The sequence below is a fragment of the Urocampus carinirostris genome, chromosome 5 (assembly GCF_059441175.1).
Source record: "Urocampus carinirostris isolate Australia breed hairy pipefish chromosome 5, RoL_Ucar_1.0, whole genome shotgun sequence".
NCBI lineage: Eukaryota > Metazoa > Chordata > Actinopteri > Syngnathiformes > Syngnathidae > Urocampus > Urocampus carinirostris.
The window spans coordinates 22754597-22775051 of record NC_142353.1 but is presented as its reverse complement, the minus strand read 5'-3'; the positions used below and the strand labels follow the sequence as shown (position 1 = coordinate 22775051).

At 40.2% G+C, this 20455-nt stretch overlaps 1 protein-coding gene across 2 annotated transcripts in view; it reads left to right on the top strand.

Moving 5' to 3' along the window:
- The window catches only part of septin5a (septin 5a), a 34286-nt gene that overhangs the window by 1073 nt on the left and 12758 nt on the right, over positions 1-20455 (top strand). The window contains exon 1 of one of the 2 annotated variants that reach the window (XM_088336189.1): positions 17642-18140. The exons of the other annotated variant lie outside the window; for it this stretch is intronic. Within the exon in view, the coding sequence (XP_088192315.1) occupies positions 18066-18140 (75 nt within the window). The 5' untranslated portion in view covers positions 17642-18065. Of the gene's footprint in view, positions 1-17641; positions 18141-20455 lie in introns of those variants that run through there. 2 annotated transcript variants of the gene reach the window in all.

Sequence of the window (20455 nt, the reverse complement as noted above, 5' to 3'; positions counted from 1 at the left end):
ATTTCTTTTAATCTTTCTGTATCTTGATCTACATCTGTAAATATCTCTTTATTTATGTCATTATCTTTTGTTATTTCTCCATCTCTCATGTTATCCCTCTCTATACATATATATCTCTAGCCATATCTATATCTCTATCTTTCAATATCTATTTCTATCTATGTATCTTGTTATCTGTCCCTATATCTATTGTTATCTCTTTATTTCTATCTATATATTTTGTTATCTCGCTCTCTCCATCTCTTGTTATCTATCTCTCTATTTCTATCTATATATCTCCTGATCTCTATCCCTATACATTTTTCTAATCATCTCTCTCTTTCTCTTTAGTTATCGCTCTCTTATCTCTCTATCACTATTATTACCTTTCTCTATAAATCTATATCTCTCGCCATATCTATATCTCTATCTTTCAATATCTATTACATCTATATATCTTGTTATCTGTCTCTATATCTATAGTTATCTCTTTATTTCTATCTATATATTTTGTTATCTCTCTCATGATCTCGCTCTCCATCTCTTGTTATCTATCTCTCTATTTCTATCTATATATGTCGTGATCTCTATCCCTATACATTTTTCTTATCATCTCTCTCTTTCTCTATCTCTATTTCTACTTATCGCTATCTCTCATCTCTCTCATTACCTTTCTCCATATATCTCTCGCCATATCTATATCTCTAGCTTTCAATATCTATTTCTATCTATATATCTTGTTATCTGTCTCTATATCTATTATTATCTCTTTTTTTTAATCTATATATTTTGTTATATCTCTCTCTCTCTCTCTCTCTCTCTCTCTCTCTCTCTCTCTCTCTCTCTCATGATCTCACTCTCTCCATCTCTTGTTATTTATCCCTCTATTTGTATCCATATAGCTCGTGATCTCTATCCCTATACATTTTTCTTATCTCTCTATCTCTTTAGCTCTACTTATCGCTATCTCCTATCTCTCTATCACTCTCATTACCTCTCTCTAGATCTTTATCTCATTGCTTCTATCCCTCTATCTCGTTATCTCTCTATCTATGCAAATACCATTAATATTTTATTTTTATTCTTTTGGTGCCACTCTTGTCCCCAGTTTCCTTTTGTATGATTTTCATACAGAGGAGAAAAAAACGCTCAAAAAATAATAATAATAAAGAGTCGATCTACTGAGACTGTAAGCAGCATTTTATGTATATACTGTAGATCATTTCTTGAAAATATGCATGTAGTTTGGCTATTTATGCAGTTATCAAATCGATTTTTGAAGTCAGTGGTTCACCGCGCTTATCTGTGTGCTTTGCCCTGAAACGATTACAATTTTCCCGATTACAACAATAAGCATAATCAAGCCGCACAGATGCTTAAGGGATTATGTTACTGGCGGCGAGGGTGAAGTAAGGCCACAATGCTTTTAACTGTTTGATGACGGACTCAATGTGGCAATTTACACAAAACGGGTTCATCTTTCATACAACACTCATTGGAAGCAAAGAGGAATACTCTGAGTTCTAAATGGGGAAAGAAAGTTTAGGAATAGGGATTACCTTAATGTTTGCAGAAAAATAATTATTACATACCCAGGAGCTACGAAAAAGAAAAAAAAACACCCTCAAGGGGAAAAGTAAATTAACAGCATTGACAAATCAGCACAGCTTCAGTAAGTCTGGTTTGTTGAAAAGCAGATCATCAACACATTGAGTACAGAGACAGCATTTGTGGACTAGCATTAGCTAGCTATTTTAAAAATCGGCAGATTGAAAAAAATCCGGATTATTAAAAAAAATAGAAGTACCGAGCTAGCATTAGCAAACTAGCGTCTGCTAGCAAGATGACAAATCAGCACAGCATCAGTAAATCTGGTTTGATGAAAAGCAGATCAGATCATCAACACATTAAGTACAGAGACAGCATTTGTGGAATAGCATTAGCCAGCTAGCTTAAAAATCGACGGATTGAAAATGTCTGGTTTGTTAAAAAAAGTAGAAGTACCGAGCTAGCATTAGCAAACTAGCATCTGCTAGCAAGATGACAAATCAGCACAGCTTCAGTAAGTCTGGTTTGTTGAAAAGCAGATCATCAACACATTGAGTACGGAGACAGCATTTGTGGACTAGCATTAGCAAGCTATCTTAAAAATCGGCCGATTGAAAAAAATCCAGATTATTAAAAAAATAGAAGTACCGAGCTAGCATGAGCAAACTAGCGTCTGCTAGCAAGATGACAAATCAGCACAGCTTCAGTAAGTCTGGTTTGCTTTCTTAAAAATTGGTTCTGCCGAAGAATCAACAAACTAGCATTAGCTTCACTAATATTAAATCTCTTGCAGTGTTTTATATTAACTGTGAATTCATTTCTACAACACTTAATTTAACACAGAGTAACTCGTGTAAATCTAAGAGTAAAAAAACGCAACACACAAACACTAACTTTTCAGTACAATTTGTTCAAAAATATTTTACTGCCTGAAAAAAAAGAAAAGATTTACCTGAATTTGGAAATTAATGTTAAATTTCATATCTATTATACAGAAGACGTGAAGGTTCTTTTGGATTCTGCAAAGACACCCAGGTGCTATTTTTTTCATTTTGTATTTTTTAAACATAGTGCCGACCCAAAGTTTCCAATCAATGGGGATAAAAGCCTAGTTTAGTAGATAATGTTGCACATTTAGAGGGACATCCACGCATTTGTATTGCTCTAAAGGGACGCTGTGTATTATTCAGCGCCTTCTAATTTTAAAAGAAATCCTGAACAATAAAATAATAATATTGATTTGAATATACAGCAAAGATACACATTCTATCATATAAACGTACATTTCTCTTTAATCGTAGGTCAAAAAAGTTGTATTTATTGTACGTAACATGAGGCTAGCCTCGAGGGAGATTACATTATTGTCCCCCATTTTGCTGCTATGGGTACTCCTTAAAACGAGAAACCTTGTGAAAGGCTTGGTAAATCAATGAAAAGAAAGATTGTGCAGTTTGACCCCTTTGAGTCTCCGTAGTTTGTGGGTTTTGTGTTTTGTCGCGCTCGTTTTCGGTTGCAATATACAATACAGCAACATCTAGTGGTCAAATAATACACCGTCTCCCTTTAAAACACCGCCTCCGTGACTGCTATTTTGAACTCAAATAACATTGGGATGGGTGTTTCCTCCTATGTTCTCTGGTTGATGGATGGTAGTCAGCCAATACAGCTACAGTTGGCGGTTTACTTTGCGAGTGGCGCCTGGCTTTTGTGACATCCAGTGGACATATTTAGAACTGCAGGTTATTGTTTGATATGATGATGCTCATTTTTCTTTTGTGCTTCTCTCGGCATTGTCTTGGGGGCTGGATTATATTTAACAGCCCGTGTCTAGGGACTCCTGAGTCATCTCTGACCTTGAGGTACCAGATGTGGTTTCGCGCCACATGCCTCGCACATTAAGGCCCAGATCCACAATGTGCGGCTGTCATGAAAATGTGGTAATGATGGATTGTTTGCTGTAGCGCCATTAGTGGTTACATTGTGCGTTACACAAGAATGCCAGGAAACTTCCCGTTACAATGTCTAATACAAACAGAGGTCGGGAACCTTTTCTGTACCACTGACCTGTTCCATTTCTGACAATATTTTAATGGTCTGGCCCAGGGGCGACGTTAAACACACTTGTAATCATGATAAGAATGACAACGGTTATAACATATTTAATAACGTTAAACTCACCAAACTCACATTCAGGGCTGGCCAAAGTCTTCATGTGGCCCTAAGCAAATTTAGATTTTGGGCTTTTATTTCAGCTGCAGATTCATAACAATATTAATAAAAAGTATGAATAAGATATTTTGAAACATAACATTACAACAATAGAAAAAAAACAGAGACCCCAATTTGACACAAATGATACACACATCTCACATGCATGGTTCATTTGGCTTCAACAAATACACATAGATTACGAGACACAGAATATTAATCTTAATCGGACTGTGACTGGATGTGATTAGATAAATTATACACCCAAGAGCCAAGAAGAGAACCACAGGTTCGAGAGCGTCCTCCATTCTAGCCCCGGTGTTGTGGAATGCTCTGCCCATTGAGATTCGATCTGCAACATCAGTGGAACTGTTTACATCTAGGCTTAAAACACACTTCTGTTCTATAGTTTATGAATAACCTATATTTTCTGTTGACAATATCTGTGTGTTATTTGTTATTGCAACATCCATTGCAGCCTGGTCATCCTGGAAGGGGAATTACCTCATGTGCGGTCCCTTCTCAAGGTTTCTTCGTTTTCAGCATGTTGAGGTTATTGAGTTTTCCCTTGCCATCATGTAGGTTTTAGATCAGGGAATTGTCACGGTTGCCCAATTGGCCCCGCCCATGTGGCGCCAGCTGTGGCTTGTTGACAGATTGGCTTTCCTTCTATTTAAGCTCAGTGCTCTCACTCACCGTTTGTCAGTCTGTCAACGAAGCTCTGTGTGGGTTTTGACTCGGTCATGTTTCCTGTTGGTATTTCCTGTCCGGTATTGTTCCCTTTTATTTCGTCCTGTTTAATATCGGTTTCCAGTTTGGTTCCCGTCTAGTTTGTCCTGTTTAATTTCGATATCCTGTTTTGATACCAATCCTGTCCGTCCCGTCCTGTATCGACCCCATCTGTCTGATATCTGCTCGGGCAATTGGTATCAATCTCGTCGGCCGCTGGCTCCCTGTCATTCCTCGCCAGACTGCTGCCTAACGTGCATGACTGCCCCACTTACCCTGAAAAAAAGGCTTGTTTGAGAAACATCACACATTTGGGTCCTGATCCTTTTCCGTTTCATGACAGGAATGGTGTAATAAGAGTCTGTAGTTTGCAATAATCTGTGATCTGTGCAGCCCTTTGAGACTCCTTGTGATTAAGGGCGTCACAAATAAACATGACTTGACAAGAGTAATAAAACATTTTTTAAAACATTTTATTTAAGTGTTGTGTAGTCTCACAGTACACTGGTTGAAAAACACCCTTCTCCAGTGTATGCACTTTTTGTGACACTTTATTCTCAATAAAAGTCAGAAGTCCGACAGTCAACCCTGTTGAAAGCTCTCCTCGATATGTCCGTATCTCAGTATTTCAGGTGCGAGCTCCCATCCTGCTTTTTTGTCTACTTGTGTTTTGTCTCTTGATTGATTTATGACCGCATTGGCAGACCCTTTCCTGGCAGATAAGCCTCACAGACAGATTCTCTCTCTCACTGAAGTTCACACTGGGACCGAATCCAGTTCTTTCTTAAATAGTGATGGGAATTCTAGCTGTTTCGAGAGGACCGGCTCTTTCTGCTCGGCTCGCTAAGAACAATCGGCTCTTACAGCTTTCAAACGGCTCTTTAGATTTGTTGTGTCAATTTAATCGTTATAACAATAAAAATAATATCACATTATGCATAAAATGAATTAATAATTAAAAATGTTTTAACTAGTTTAACTCTTAAGCCTTTTTATAGTCAGTTCACATTGATGTCTACAATGATTATTTAACAGTAGAGTACCGGTAGTTATATTTAAAATAAACAACGTTTATTCAGAACTTTTACTGGGTAGAATAAAAGAGAGAAGGAAAAAGTAAGAGAGTAAAATAGAAGCAAAAGTGAGAAAGTCAGAAAGAGAGAAAAGAAAGAGAAAAAAAGAAAAAGAGAGCAAAGGACAGAAAATTTAGAGAAAGAAATAGAACAGAAAAAAAATAAGTCTGTGAGGCCCTTTGAGACTCTTGGTGATTAAGGGCTATACGAATAAGCAAAAATTCACGAACTATCATGTAAACATGCCTTTTGAAGAAAATACTCGTAGGTTAAGAAATTTGTATCTATTTTACATATTATGAGACTCGACTAGAGGGCGCTGACACGATTGTCTGCCATCTTGCTCCTAAGTGGTACTCCCAAAGACCTTTTGAAAGGCTGGGCAAAAAATGAGAAAAAAATTGGTGATGATTGATCACTTTGAGTCTCCGTATTACTTTGCCATTTGTAGCACTCGTTTTTAGTTGCATTACACAAAATAGCGACACACTGCTCCTTTAAATTTGATAAATATCTTGATAGGGGAAACTACACTACATTACTACACTATAGAATAGCTCGACATCTAGTGGTCAAAATTTCCACCTTGTCCCTTTAAAATCAAGCATCATGGAATCTCTAAAATACACAAAACAGAGTAAAATGTTGAATAAAAAATGAACTTTTCAGGACCATAACAAATATCAAATACAATCAAATTAATACAAAACTAGAAATAAATACAAAAATAACCATTTAAAATTAGATAGCAAATACGGATATAGTATTTACTAGCGCCGAAAGAAAAGGCGAATGAGGGCTGAGTCGCAACCGACTCGAGTTGTTTGCAAACGAAATGTCTCTATGAGCCTGGAAGTGAACGAATCAACAGCTGGTTCCCTCCGAGATGCCTTTTTTCTCCTATGATTGATCAATATGCATTTTTCGGTGATCCTGTGTAGACTTTAAATTTGTTGATCATAATAAGTGTTACAATTGCTTTGTAGTTTATCTTTTTTTTTTAGATTTATAAATATTTTGATTTCCTGTGTTTTTCAGTGTTAATTTATTTATATAAAAATCTAACATTTATTTTTTTCTTCTTTTATCTCACTTTTCCTTTTGTTATTGTATTTTTTAATTTTTTTATTTTTCCCCCCATTTTCTTCCGATTAATTTAATTGACTCACTTTATATTGTTTACCGTTGATTGTTATTTTATCATATTCTATAGCTTATGAATGACCTATATTTCATGTTGACAATATTTGTGTACTGTATTGTTTGTTATTGCAACATCCGTTGCAGCCTGATCATCCTGGAAGGGGGATTATCTCATATGTGGCCCCTTCTCAAAGTTTCTTCATTTCCCTTATGTTGATGTTTTTGAAATTTTCCTTGCCCTCATGTAGGTTTTAGATCAGGGATTGTGTAATAATAGTCTGTAGATTGCAGTTGGCTGAGATCTGTGCAGCCCTTTGAGACTCCTTGTGATAAAGGGCTATACAAATAAACATGACTTGATTTGACTTCACTATATGACCACTTCAAGTATAGATAGATAGATAGATAGATACTTTATTCATCCCCGAAGGGAAATTCACTTTTCCAGCAGCATCCCTAAGCTGAGAACAATCGAAAATAACTGAGAACAATCGAAAATAACACGGGAGCTGCTGGAGTGGCTGCCGTAAGGGGGGTACAATAAATAATAGAAGGTAACACAAGTACCTGTCTGTTTGTCTCTAGTCAACTGACTAAAATACTTCTCAGAAAATTTCAAATTATTTGACATGCAAAAACTTATTTTTAAAGTAATTGAAATAGTTTCTTTTCCTCATCACTAGTTACTTTCGCTATAGAGTATTGCGGTAACTAACTAACAGTTACTTTTTGGAAGAAGTAGTGAGTATGGAAAAGGGATTACTTTTTGAAAGTAAGGTGCCCAACACTGGCAGGGAGCCGGCTCCTGTCGTTCATTTCAAAGAGCCGGCTGATAGAACCAGCACGTTTACGAATGACACATCACTAATCCACCAATCATTTTGTGGTCGTGTGTAGTCATCACAAACACATACGTACACAAAAATTGTGAAACACACACACAGGCACGCAGACATGTTTATGACTTTTGCTGGAAAACCAGGATTAGTCTGAAACACTACAGCGTTCTTTCCAGTTAAGCTGTTTAACTGCTTTTGAACTTCCACGACACTTATATTTTCAAATATTTTTTACAACTTTGTATTTCTTTTTTTGTGTCTGCGGACTGTTCATTGTTGGGTGTGTTACTGGCAAAAACTAAATTATTTCAGTTCCAAGTGAATAAAAAGTAATTCAGTTACCTTCCAGATTTTTGACAACAAAACGTAGCATGCTACTCTTAAAGTAGCTGTCCAGGAAAATATATATAGAATAATATAACATAATAAAATTCATAGAAGAAAATGTGTACACCAACCTGTAGAAGCAGTATACCCTTCATATTTTTCGGCTTGTGCAATATTGAGAGTTTGCACACGAATGTTATGCCGAGACACTCCATATCCATTTTGTCTCTGAGCTTCAAACGACACCAAGACTCCAAGACGCTTTCTTCTTTCTCATGGCACGGTATATTGCAGCAAGAATTTTGCAAAGCCCCAAAAATGGTACACTTTCCGTAAATTCTGAACTTATGTTTGCCCCATTGATTTCCTGTTAGTTTGTTGTTCCCGTACAAGACACACATCCCTCCCCACATGCTCCCTACCATCCGTTACTGTGACGGACAACCAAATATGCTCATATAAGCTGGCTCCCTGATTCCAGTATTTAATTTGACAGTTGTAAATTTAGCTTGGATGTGAGTATATATGATAGGGAGAATATCTCCATGAGGGGAAATTCAGCTCCCTTGTACTTTGGGCTTGAGATGATGCCACCTTAACTGTATTTACTTGTATGTTGTAGGTAAATTTGAGCACCCTTCAGCAAATACTGAAAGGGAATACCTCTCGGATTGAGGAATGTATGTGACAATGTCAGTGAAGCTAGAGTACTTCGCAATATGAGTACACTATGATCTATGTCCTACAATTACGAAGTAACAATAGTAAAGAATACCAAATTATTAGTATGAATATTGCTTACAGTACTTGTTACCAAGAAAAGGAATTACGTTCCTTTGTAATGTCCCAACAATGGTTCAGGCTTCTTGATCTCCACGTGACCCAGATAGGCTGTCATTGGACTGTGCACCGCCAGAGTGCGTCCGAAATAATGCCTGCTCACATTTGTTGGATGTGGCCATCACTTGCTGTGTGCTGTAGTACATGTTGCCAAGCAACAGTGGGTTTTTCTATTTTCTTTTTTTTTTTTTTGCAATGTGAAGGAGTGCATCCCACTCTGAGTGACCCGTCCTCAAGCTTATGCGGTGTGATTCGTGTGGGCGAGCACCTATTAGAATATATCCAGCACTGTTTTCAAATATTTTTCGAGTAGTCTTTGGTCATCCTTAAAGGGGGATTACCTCATGTGCAGTCCCTTCTCAAGGTTTCTTAATTTTCCTCATGTTGAGGTTTTTGAGTTTCTCCTTGCCCTCATGTAGGTTTTAAATCAGGGGATGGTGTAATAATAGTCTCTACAGCCCTTTGAGACTCCTTGTGATTAAGGGATATACAAATAAACATGACTTGACTAAAATGACGTTATATGATAAAAAATGTGATATATGATTAAATATAAGGGGCGAGTAGAATATTTTGAGGCCTTTCTTTTTTAAGATATCACAGTTATGCATCGAATGCACTACGTGGAAAACTGGAGTGATTAACTTTTCAATTTAAATGACACTTCTTAAAATCAGTCTTTGGCACATTACTGAATAAAAAGTAAATTACAGATACTAGTTACTCCATTTGAAGAGTGATTGTGTATCCCGCCCCTGATTACTGACAACTAAAAGTAGCGCGTTTCTCTGAAAGTAACTATCTAATTACAAAATCCGTATATACTCACATTGAAGCTGGCCCCTTAAAACTCCTTAAAATAGCATAATAAAAGAAACAGAAGAAAATGTGTACACCAACCTGTGGAAGTGGTGAAGTCTTCACGTTTTTTGGCTTGTCCAGTCTTATACTACGCTATATTAACTTCTATCGGATCGGTATCAAAATTCCCATTATCGTGGGTCATCAATGTCTATGGACAGAGTCTCCCACCTTAGCTGCAGTTCATCCAGAGTGATCATGGGCCTCTTGGCTGCATATCTGATCAGTTCTCCTTGTATGAGCTGAAAGTTTAGGGGGACAACCTGATCTTGGTAGATTTGCAGTGGTCTGATTCGCCTTCCATTACAATAGTATTGCTTGCACAGTGCTCCTTTGGATGTTTAAAGCTTGGGAAATCTTTTTGTATCAAAATCCAGCTTTAAACTTCTCCACAACAGTATCTCGGACCTGCCTGGTGTGTTCCTCGTTCTTCATGATGCTCTATGCGCTTTAAACAGACCTCTGAGACCATCGCAGTGCATGTGAATTTATACAGAGACTTGATTACACACAGGTTGATTCCATTTATCATCGTTAGTCATTTAGATCAACATTGAATCATTCAGAGATCCTCACTAAACTTCTGGACAGAGTTTGCTGCCCTGTAAATAAAGGGGCTGAATGAATTTGCATACCCACGTTTTCTTTTTTTTTTTATTTGTTAAGAAAGTTCAAGGGGGCCAAATAGTTTCGCAAGCCACTGCATGTTTGCACGTTTGAGATTTGATAGGATTTATACTGGAAAATTGACAATATCTGTGTGTTATTTGTTATTGCAACATCCATTGCAGGCTGCTGGTGATTTTCAGCACACTGGATGGATGATATAATCTACCTCTGGTTTGATGCTCCAGGGCATTTTAGGAAAAAAACTAAGCACAGTTTAAGGGAATGACTGATAGGGAACGGCGTTCTCAAACAGCAGCTCTTCCTCCTTTGTGTCCTTCACCCCAGCCATGCCCAAAGTGCAGACAAAGTGGCCCTAATGAAAAAGGAACTATATGTCCGTTTCGCAATACACAATGATATATCCATCCATCCATCTTCTGCGGCGCTTATCCTCAGTAGGGTCGCGGGGGTGCTAGAGCCTATCCCAACTATCTCCAGGCAGTGGGCAGGGGACACCATGAACTGGTTGCTAGCCAGTCGCAGGGCACACAGAGACAGACAACTCACTTGCTCATTCACACCTAGGGACAATTTGAACCAGCCAATTAACCTGACATGCATGTTTTTGGAATGTGGGAGGAAGGAAACCCATGCAAGCATGGGGAGAAGATACAAAATCCACGTGAGGAGGCTCGGTAGCTGGGGGTCGGGGGGGGTTGTTGTATGGTTTATTGTTCTATATTCTTTATCAATTATCCGTTATCGGTCAAATCACAATACGCTACAAAGCCAAGAGACCGAGACACTTGCTCTCAGCATGCGTTACTCCCAACACTGGTTTTAGGTGAACAATGTTTCTGCTTTTGTTTCACACAAATACAAATTTTATCTTTATTAATTTATTTTAAACATTTAACAAATGTGCCAGGTATTAAAAAATGTCCTTATTTTTGCAAAACTAAATAATTATTAAAATGATACTGTCATGGATGCCCATTGCCCTCACTTGGCCCTGCCCGTTTGGCGCCAGATGCAATTGGTTGCCTGATTGGCTTCCCTCCTAATTAAGCTCAGTGCTCTCACTTACCCCTTGTCAGTCCGTCAACAAACCTCTGCAGCCGCAAGACGTGTTTTGACTCGGTCCGGTATCCTGCTTGTGAATCCTGTCCGGTATCGATCCCGTCTTTCTCGTCCTGTCTGATATCTGACTCCAGTCTCCAGTATTGGGTATCAATCCCGTCTATCTCGTCCTGTTTGATATCTGACTCCAGTCTCCAGTGTCTGGTATCGATCCCGTCATTCTCGTTCTGTCTGATATCTTGCTAGTCTCCAGTATCGATTCAGCCTGTCACATCCTGTCCGATATCCTGCGCAAGTCATCAGTATCTGGTATCGATCCCGTCTGTCTCGTCCTGTCTGATATCTGACTCCAGTATCAGGTATTGATTCAGTCTGTCTCGTCCTGTCTGATATCTGACTCAAGTCTCCAGTATCTGTCCTGTCCTGTCTGGTATCGTTCCGTCTGCTCGTATATCTGGAATCGATCCTGGCTGTCCCGTCCTGTCTGGTATTGACCGCGTCTGTCCGGTATCTGCTCGTGTATCTGGTATCGATCTTGTCTGTCCCATCCTGTCCGGTATCGACCCCATCTGTCCGGTATCTGGTATCGACCGCGTCTGCCTCTGGCCTCCTGTTTTTCCACACCGGACTTCCGTCTTACTTCTTCCGCCCAGCAATCGCCTAATCACTGGCGTTTGTGTTCACGTGCGTGACTGCCCCATTCCCGTAAAATAAAGCTTGTGTCAAAACGTTACGCATCTGGGTCCTAATGCTGTTCTGGTTCTGACAAATACATAAAAAATATGTAGATCTGACCTATTCCAAGACTTTTTCTAGGCATACTCAAAAAATGGCTTCAGTCAGATAACATTCAGTAGTTTTTGGGAACTTGGCAGTGTCTGGAACTTCTAAGTTGGGGTGCGATTGTCCAATTTTTCAGTGGCAAGTCATGTCCGTATTGGACGATTTCACACACTACTTTTCTCATTTAGTCTCATGCTGTTTAATTCAATGATTTTGAACCCATTCTTGGACTAGTCCCATTTGGAAGTGGTTCAGTATCAACTGTGCGGTTTTGAATCAGCACTGACTGCTGCGTTTTATTGTCACATCACTTCCTCATCCTCTGGAAGAAGCAGTGGGATGTGTTGACATGCTGAGTTTTGGATTGTTTACTCTATTTCAGTGGTATGCAACTACTGGGGCGCAGACCCGTCCCGGGCCATGCGTCGTTTTGTCCCGGGCCTTATTTATTGCCTATTCATAAGTACAGTAATCCCTTGCTGTATCGCGGTTTACTTATCATGGTTTCGCTACTTTGCGGATTTCCATGGCGCTTTGTGTTCTGCATTCTGGACAGTTTTCTCGCCCTTTTTCTGCTTGTCCGCCTGCACGTCAATGAAGTAGCGGTCCGTGTTGTACACGTACGTAAAACACACTGTTCTATTTGACAGCTCAAGAAGATATCATATGCAACAGTTTTCATCAACCCGTAACTAGATAGATAGATAGATAGATACTTTATTCATCCCCGCAGGGAAATTCACATTTTATCTTATATTTTTTATATTTTAATATTTAACTATTTAAGAGCATTACGAACAAGTAAGTGTGTGGGGGTGCGTTTATGTGTGTGTACTGTGTATGCATGTGGGAGACAGCTGGCCTTCGAGACAAAAGGGTCTTGGGTCTTTGTCCGTAGTGCCATTAGGATACATCTGCTCCTTTCTTTATAAAGGAGAAACACACTCAACAGTTGACGGCAACTTCTTTTCCACGTGTCCATTACTACTTCTCTGAAGGAAATGTGCTTTTCTACTCTGTGCGTCCCTTATTTACTTCCGTGTTGATGTAAAAGCTAATGCCGAAGCAAAGTAGTTCCGTTGAGGTCTTTTATTACAATAAGACAAATAACAAATAAAATGAATGAAACATAAAAGACGGAATATATTCTGGGCTTGTTCAGGAGAGGGTGCCACAGTGGTTGGCGCGCAGACCCACGGTGCAGAGGTTCAGCGTTCAAGTCCAGCTTCCGCAGCCTCTTTGTGCGGAGTTTGCATGTTCTCCCTGTGCCTGCTTGGGTTTCCTCTAGGCACTCTGGTTTCCTCCCACATTCCCAAAAGCATGCATGTCAGGTTAATTGGCTGGTTCAAATTTTCACTAAGTGTGAATGAGTGAGTGAGTTGTCTGTCTCTGTGTGCCCTGCAACTGGCTAGCGACCAGTCACTTTGCATAGTGCATTCTAATAGAGTAAACAGTCTCCACTTCTTTGCCTGTGCCCAAGGACAGCTGAGATGGGCTCCAGCACCCCCGCGACCCTACTGAGGATAAGCGGTGCAGATAATGGATGGATGGGTGTTCAGGCGAGCACTTTTGCCTAGAAAAGCATCCGGAAACTCGCAGGACAGTATTTTATAAGACACGGGTGTGGTTTGAAATATGACCATCTTTATAGTGTTGAGCATGTTTATGTGGAAGTTTACCAAATTTCCCTTTTGTTCAAGTGTGTGCAAATACACTCACCTATTGGAATTTGAGACTGTTCTGGCAAAAGTCCAAACAAAAGCGCTAGATAATCATGATGTGTATTATATGATGATTTAAACAGTCAAACTGAAATTCCTTATTTTCCCCACTATGATGTGCACCAGGTGTACAAGGCGCAACCCCCCAAAATAGTATTTTGTCATGTATTTTCCATATGTGGGGCGGACCAATCTTTAAGGTACGTGAAATTAAGACTAGAATGAGTAATATGAATAATCAGTTGAATAACATCACTGATTTGCATAGTGCATTCTAATCGATGAAACAGTCTCCACTTGTCAATAGCATTGCGGTTTTATATGTATACATACATAAAAGAGCTTGTAAAGTATTTAGTTGAAAAACTTTCTGTTTTTTGTTTGTCTTTTGCATTCATGACACACAGGTGAAGAAGTGGAGGGACTGTTTAAGCTATCAGAATGCAAATCAAAAGGCACTATCTAAGACAGTGGTTCTTTCATCGTGGGTTAAATTACTGTAAAAATTGGATGATTTCTCATCCAAAGGTCTCCAACCTAATCCCCGTGGGCAGCAGGGTGCCCCCTAAGGACAGCTAAAGTGCCCACAGGCCTGTTCTGAATTTAGCTGTCTTTTGTTCGTGGTTGTGTCTATATAACGCTACTTCCAATAGTTAACCTGCTAATAACATTAACATTATACGTTCTTGTTTTAAACATGCCTTTCAAACTGGGTGCCCTTTGCACTAATTAGTAACAAAAAGTAGCTCGCCTTGAAAAAGGTTGGAGACCCCTGCTCTAATCCCGTTTCGTGTGTCATCTTGACCACATGTGGTCTAGTGAAAAAGTGTTGCAGCTCACCTGCTATGACTTGGGCTCGAATCCTGATGTATTAAATTGGGCGAGCAATGGTTATTGATTAATCGATCATTGCTCAAGTACAGAAGTAAACGTAAAACCTCATGTAGTAACGCTCACCTAAAATTATGGCATTCAATTCCAATCTTATCCACCTTATTCTGCGGTATATAAGACGCACCTTTAGATTTCTGGCTGTTTTGGGTTTTGTAGGTACGCACTTTAGTCTAGAAAATTCGGTAACTAGAAATTTCATATAATTATGACTATTATGCAGTGACAAATACCAGTATTTTCACACACACCACACACTCTCCAAATCAGCCCCCAATCCTACTGGCATCTAAACATAATAACAGACGAGTCAATAATACAACTAACACGCAACATTTCCATGTTTCTTGTATTTTATTGGATTTCTCAAATGCAAAATTAAAATACGAGAATTTGGAAGATTTGAGGACCTGCCTACACTTCTGTGCTCTAATTGGTTAAACCCCTAGGGTATAATATTTGACCGCTAGATGACACTGTTGTCTAATGCAAACGAGTTCCGCACTAAGCAGCAATACATCAAACAAACATGGGAGCGAGCCTTGGTATGGATTCCACCATGTAGAAGAAATACAAAGTTCTCGACCTATATTTTGTTTAAATCGCAATTAGCATTGCTATGGTAGTTATTGTATTTTGTGCCACAAAATGATGCACTAAATATTACACACTTTCCCATTAAATAGAAAAAACAACTTTCTAAATATCAATGTTATGGCGCCGCAAAACAAGGGGGCACATCTTTGCTTTGTGGCGTTGTGATCGTGTCTTGTAGGTGAGTTGCATGTGTTTTTACTCTCAAGGCAAATTAGAGTGAACCTCAGAGAACGTGACATCTTGCAAGGGTGTGCCAACACTTTGGTGGGAAAGGAAAACATCTTTTTTTCTCTCCCTCAAAAGCGCTTCCCGCAATATGGGTGTGGCAGCCACGCCCAACCTATCGCCACAGACATCCAAACACAACACGCTCACATCTGGAAGAAATCACCTTCACCCTTCGTTGCCAAAAAATACCTTTTTTGCATCCATATTCTGCAGACTTAGAAATGTATGTATTATGGAATTTGGTTGCATAACTTTGTTGATAGAACCACAGAAAAATACATAAATGAATGGGGTACACTGTGACCATTTGCGTAGTACTTGGTTACAGTACGTGTTTGCCTTTATTTTCAAACATAGCATTGCAAATTGGTGTGAAATTTTTGTTTTGTTTGTTTGTTTAGTAATGAGAGAATAACACTGTTTTTATGAATACAGTTCATATCGTGGTTTTTAACATTGGTTGGATCAAACCTCAGAGGTTTGGTGAGTCAGTCTCAGAGGTTCAGTGGAGTCTCTGCCGCGTAGGTCAAGAAACATGACCCGTCATGTCTATGCTCAAGAACTGTTCCCCGCTTGGCCATCACTGGCTCCAGATGACCACGTGACATTGCTCAGTCAATCAGTGCTGCGCGGAATTCAGTGCACTTTGGAGTGAACCCATGTGCGAATGTCATTGAAGTACATCGTGTAATTACTTTTAGACTACTTCAATCCAAACTATGTCAAGAAAAGAGAGAAAGTGGTGATATGGATTCTCATGTATCACAGAACTGGATAGGAGTCAGCATCCTGTCTGCATGATTTGCAATGCCAAGTTGAGCAATTCTAGCCTCGCAATGGCAAAAATCAAGTCATGTTAATTTGTGTAGCACTTTATCACAAGAAGTCTCAAAAGGCTGTACAGACAATAGACTAGCATAACAACATCCCCTGATCCAAAACCTACATGAGGGCAAGGAAAAACTCAAAAACCTCCGCATGAGGAAATTGAAGAAACCTTGAAGAAGGGCCGCACATGAGGTAATCCCCCTTCCAGGATGACCAGGCTGCAACGGATGTTGCAAGGGCATTAACAGACAATACATAGACATCATAAAGATGAAATATAGGTAATATTAGAATGTCTGTCTGGTTAACAGATTCCTGTTCCAAAATCTTAACCGATACATCAGGTTCTAGATAACACACATCTAAGTGCCGATATGATGCCTCAAAATGCATGCACCGTTCAACAACCATGCTCATCCTTCTCCCTCAGGGACAACAAGACACGAGTAGGAGGTCAACGTCATTCATAGGTTTTTGGATGGACTTGCGTTTTAAGCCTAGAATTAAAAACTTCCTTTGAGGTTGTAGACGAATCCCAGAGGGCAAAGTATTTCACAGCACTGGGGCCCGAACGGAGAACGATCTCGAACCCACGCAAACACGTGGAGAACATGCATGAATTGACCCTGGACCTCTGCACCATGGAGCTGTTTGCCAACCACTCATCCGCCGTGCCCCCTGATTTGAGTTTTATATAGTGCGTAGCCCCGGTTTGCAGAAGTCCATCTTCTGCACCCCCCACCCCCCCGGTGGAGTATGCATGTTCTCCCCGTGCCTGTGTGGGTTTCCTCCAGGCACTCCGGTTTCCTCCCACATTCCAAAAACAGGTTAATTGGTCGATTCAAATTGTCTCTTGGGTGTAAATGGGCGAATAAACGGTTGTCTGTCTCTGTGTGCCCTGCGACTGGCTGGCAACCAGTTCAGGGTGTCCCCTGCCCACTCCCTGAAGATAGCTGGGATGGGTTCCAGCACTCCCACGACCCTACTGAGGATAAGCGGTGCAGATAATGGATATATATACAATTTATTTTTTGACTATAAAAGCAAGCTAACAAAAATGGACTTTGTGGGTTTTTTGACATGCCCACCCTTTAATTAATGTTGCTAGCGAATCAACGGTTGTATGTGAGTGATCCAGGAGTATTCAATATGTAATTTATGATGTCCATGAAAAGTAATTGTGTTCCATGAACGCATTACAAAGGAACCCAACGCTGGGCATGACTGGCGCTATCGCGTCTCTGCGGCATATATGAGTGAAGTTTTGACATTGCTGAGCATGCGGTTGAACAGGTTGCCTGCCCTCTTGTCTCGATCATTGTTTTGACAGCAGGCCTACACTTGCACCCTGAGGAAATGTGAGTGGATTCACGTGTTGCTGCTGCAAGGCCCCCTTTACTCGTCTTCCTGCTCAGACAGGTTCTCTCTCCCTCTTTTTTTCGATCTCGTCCAACTCAAGACTCTCCCTGAAAGGGAGGGAACGGGCGGCGAATGAATGAATTTATTTGAGGCCTTTTCCCGCATGGTTTCCTCCCACAAATTGGCACCCCTGGGCCCCGCTTCACTTGGCTTTCCCTTTTCCTCGGCCCGATGTGAATTCCTGCGTACCTGTCTGAACAAGGACCGTGAGAGTGCAGTGGTGAAGAAACGGACAAGATCAATTCCGAGGGTTCGTTTGTTGTGTTTAGCGAGGGTTCTTTTTTACGGTCGTGTCCCCGTCCTGCCGGATTACTCTTTGACTTGGTGGAGACATCAGGCAGAAGTGTTGGTGGATTTGTAGCATGGATGCCATCATGCTGCAGGAAAAACTAGTGGAAAAACTCCTGTGCCCGCGAGTGAGAACTGCCAGACAAAAGGTAAAAAAATGGACAGATGAGGGATAATTTTTTCATGGAAGGAAGATGTTGGGTACCGTCTCTTTCTGTTACAATGTACCAGTTGTTGCTCTCAGGGACACTCCCACTCCGCCATTTTCAAATGCTATATTTACTCCACTACAATTATGGGCACATATATCTGTCAGCAAAATAAGAACATTTAACTTGAAAAGAAAATTGTTTTTCTATTTACATAAAAAAAATCTGTCTGGAGTTCAATGAAGTTGTTTAGAAACACACATATATATTTATAATGCACTTTTTAGTTGCTCTTTGGATTACAGTTTGTACTAAAGTACAGTAACCCCTTGTTTTTGTTGGGGGATTGTGTTCCAAAAATGTCCTTCAAAAGTCAAAGAAACCATTATTTATTTATTTATTTATTGAATAAATTCTATGACACATTGAAATAAAAAACAAACTCTATTCACAGGCTCAAGTAATTGTTAAATAAATCGAAAGTATTGTAAGCTATAAATTTTACTGACACCTTTTTTAATGTCAAATCCAGCTCCAGACTTCCTGTGCGGAGTTTGCATGTTCTCCCCGTGCTTGCGTGGGTTTTCTCCGGGCACTCCGGTTTCCTCCCACGTTCCAAAAACATGCATTTCAGGTGAATTGGCCGCTCCAAATTGTCCCTAGGTGTGAATGAGCGAATGAGTTGTCTGTCCCCGTGTGCCCTGCGATTGGCTGGCAACCAGTTCAGGGTGTCCCCTGCCCACTGCCCGGAGATGGCTGTGATGGGCTCCAGCCCCCCCGCGACCCTAATGAGGATAAGCGGTACGGCTAATGAGATGAGATGAGATGAGATCTCGCTGCTATATTTCACTACAAATTCAAAAAAGGGGTAGAAATGATGTGAGGACACTATACTTTTTTCTACTCTTTACTTCAAATAATATTCTGTCAATGTCAGAACCAGAACAGTAGAAGGACCCAGATGCGTAACATTTCTCACACAAGCTTTATTTTACGGGAAATGGGGCAGTCATGCACGTTAACACTAATGCCAGTGAATCGGCGATCGCTGGGCGGAAGAAGTAAGGCCGCAGTCTGGCATGGAACGACAGGAAGCCAGAGGCCGACGAGATTGATAACAGTTACACGAGCAGATACCGGACAGAGGGGGTCGATATCGGACAGGACGGGAGAGACAGGATTGATATCAGACACAGACGACTTAAGTCCGATAACAAGCAGGACGATACCAATCACTGGAGATCGATATCAAACAGGACAAAATAGACGGAAACGATACCAGACACTGGAGATCGATATCAAACAAGACAAAATAGACGGGAACGATACCGGACAGGAAACACTAGCAGAAAACCGGACAGAGTCAAAACACATGTCTTGCGGGTGCAGAGGTTCGTTGACGGACTGACAAAGGGTGAGAGAGAGTACTGAGCTTAAATAGGAGGGAAGCCAATCAGGCAACGAGCCGCAGCTGGCACCAAATGGGCGCGGCCAATTGAGGGCAATGGGCAACCGTGACGGTCAACACCATGAGGAAAACAAAAATCTGGCTTATTAACTAAAAAAAAAATACTTTTACTGCCCCTTAGCATGTTGAGAAGTCCAACGTTTTTAACAATGGAAAGCGTACTTGTCTGCTTTTGGTGCTTTTGACACTCTAAAGTGTTTTGTTGACATGATTTCCTCTTAGATATACTTGAAATTTTAAAAGATTTCCTTGTACATAATGCAGGTTTGTCAACCTGTTTTACCTATGCCCTTGAAGACACAGGCAGAAAATGGCTTCAGGTGTGCTGGGGCACGGCAGCCAAAGGCATCAATAGCAAATTCCCTACATGGTTGGTGCCATATGTGAGCCGGGCTCTATACGACCATTTCCTCCGAAAGAGCAGCTAATTTTGTAACAAGCCCGCTCACAAGATTTCATTCATGTGTATGACTTCACAGAATCAGCAAATTTTAATGGTTGGTGTGTTGTTGCATCTGTGGGAGTAGCTCGTGAAGAAGACATTGTTGATGGATACAAAAATTGCAAGAACATATAACGCAGCACTGGTGAGATATGTTGAAACAGCAGCCTATTTTGGTTGTGAGGCCGCCTTTCGGCATGCTTGATTTGTTGCAATACCTCTCCAATTACTATGTATATATATGTAATATACAAATAATTTTTAAAGATTTACTTATGAAACCCCAAATTTTCCATTAATTTGTTCATCATCCAACAGTTTATCTTCCTGTGGGGCATGGTGTTGTTGGAGCCCATTCCAGCAGTGGGCAGGGGGCACACCAGAATGTTTGCTAGACAATCGAAG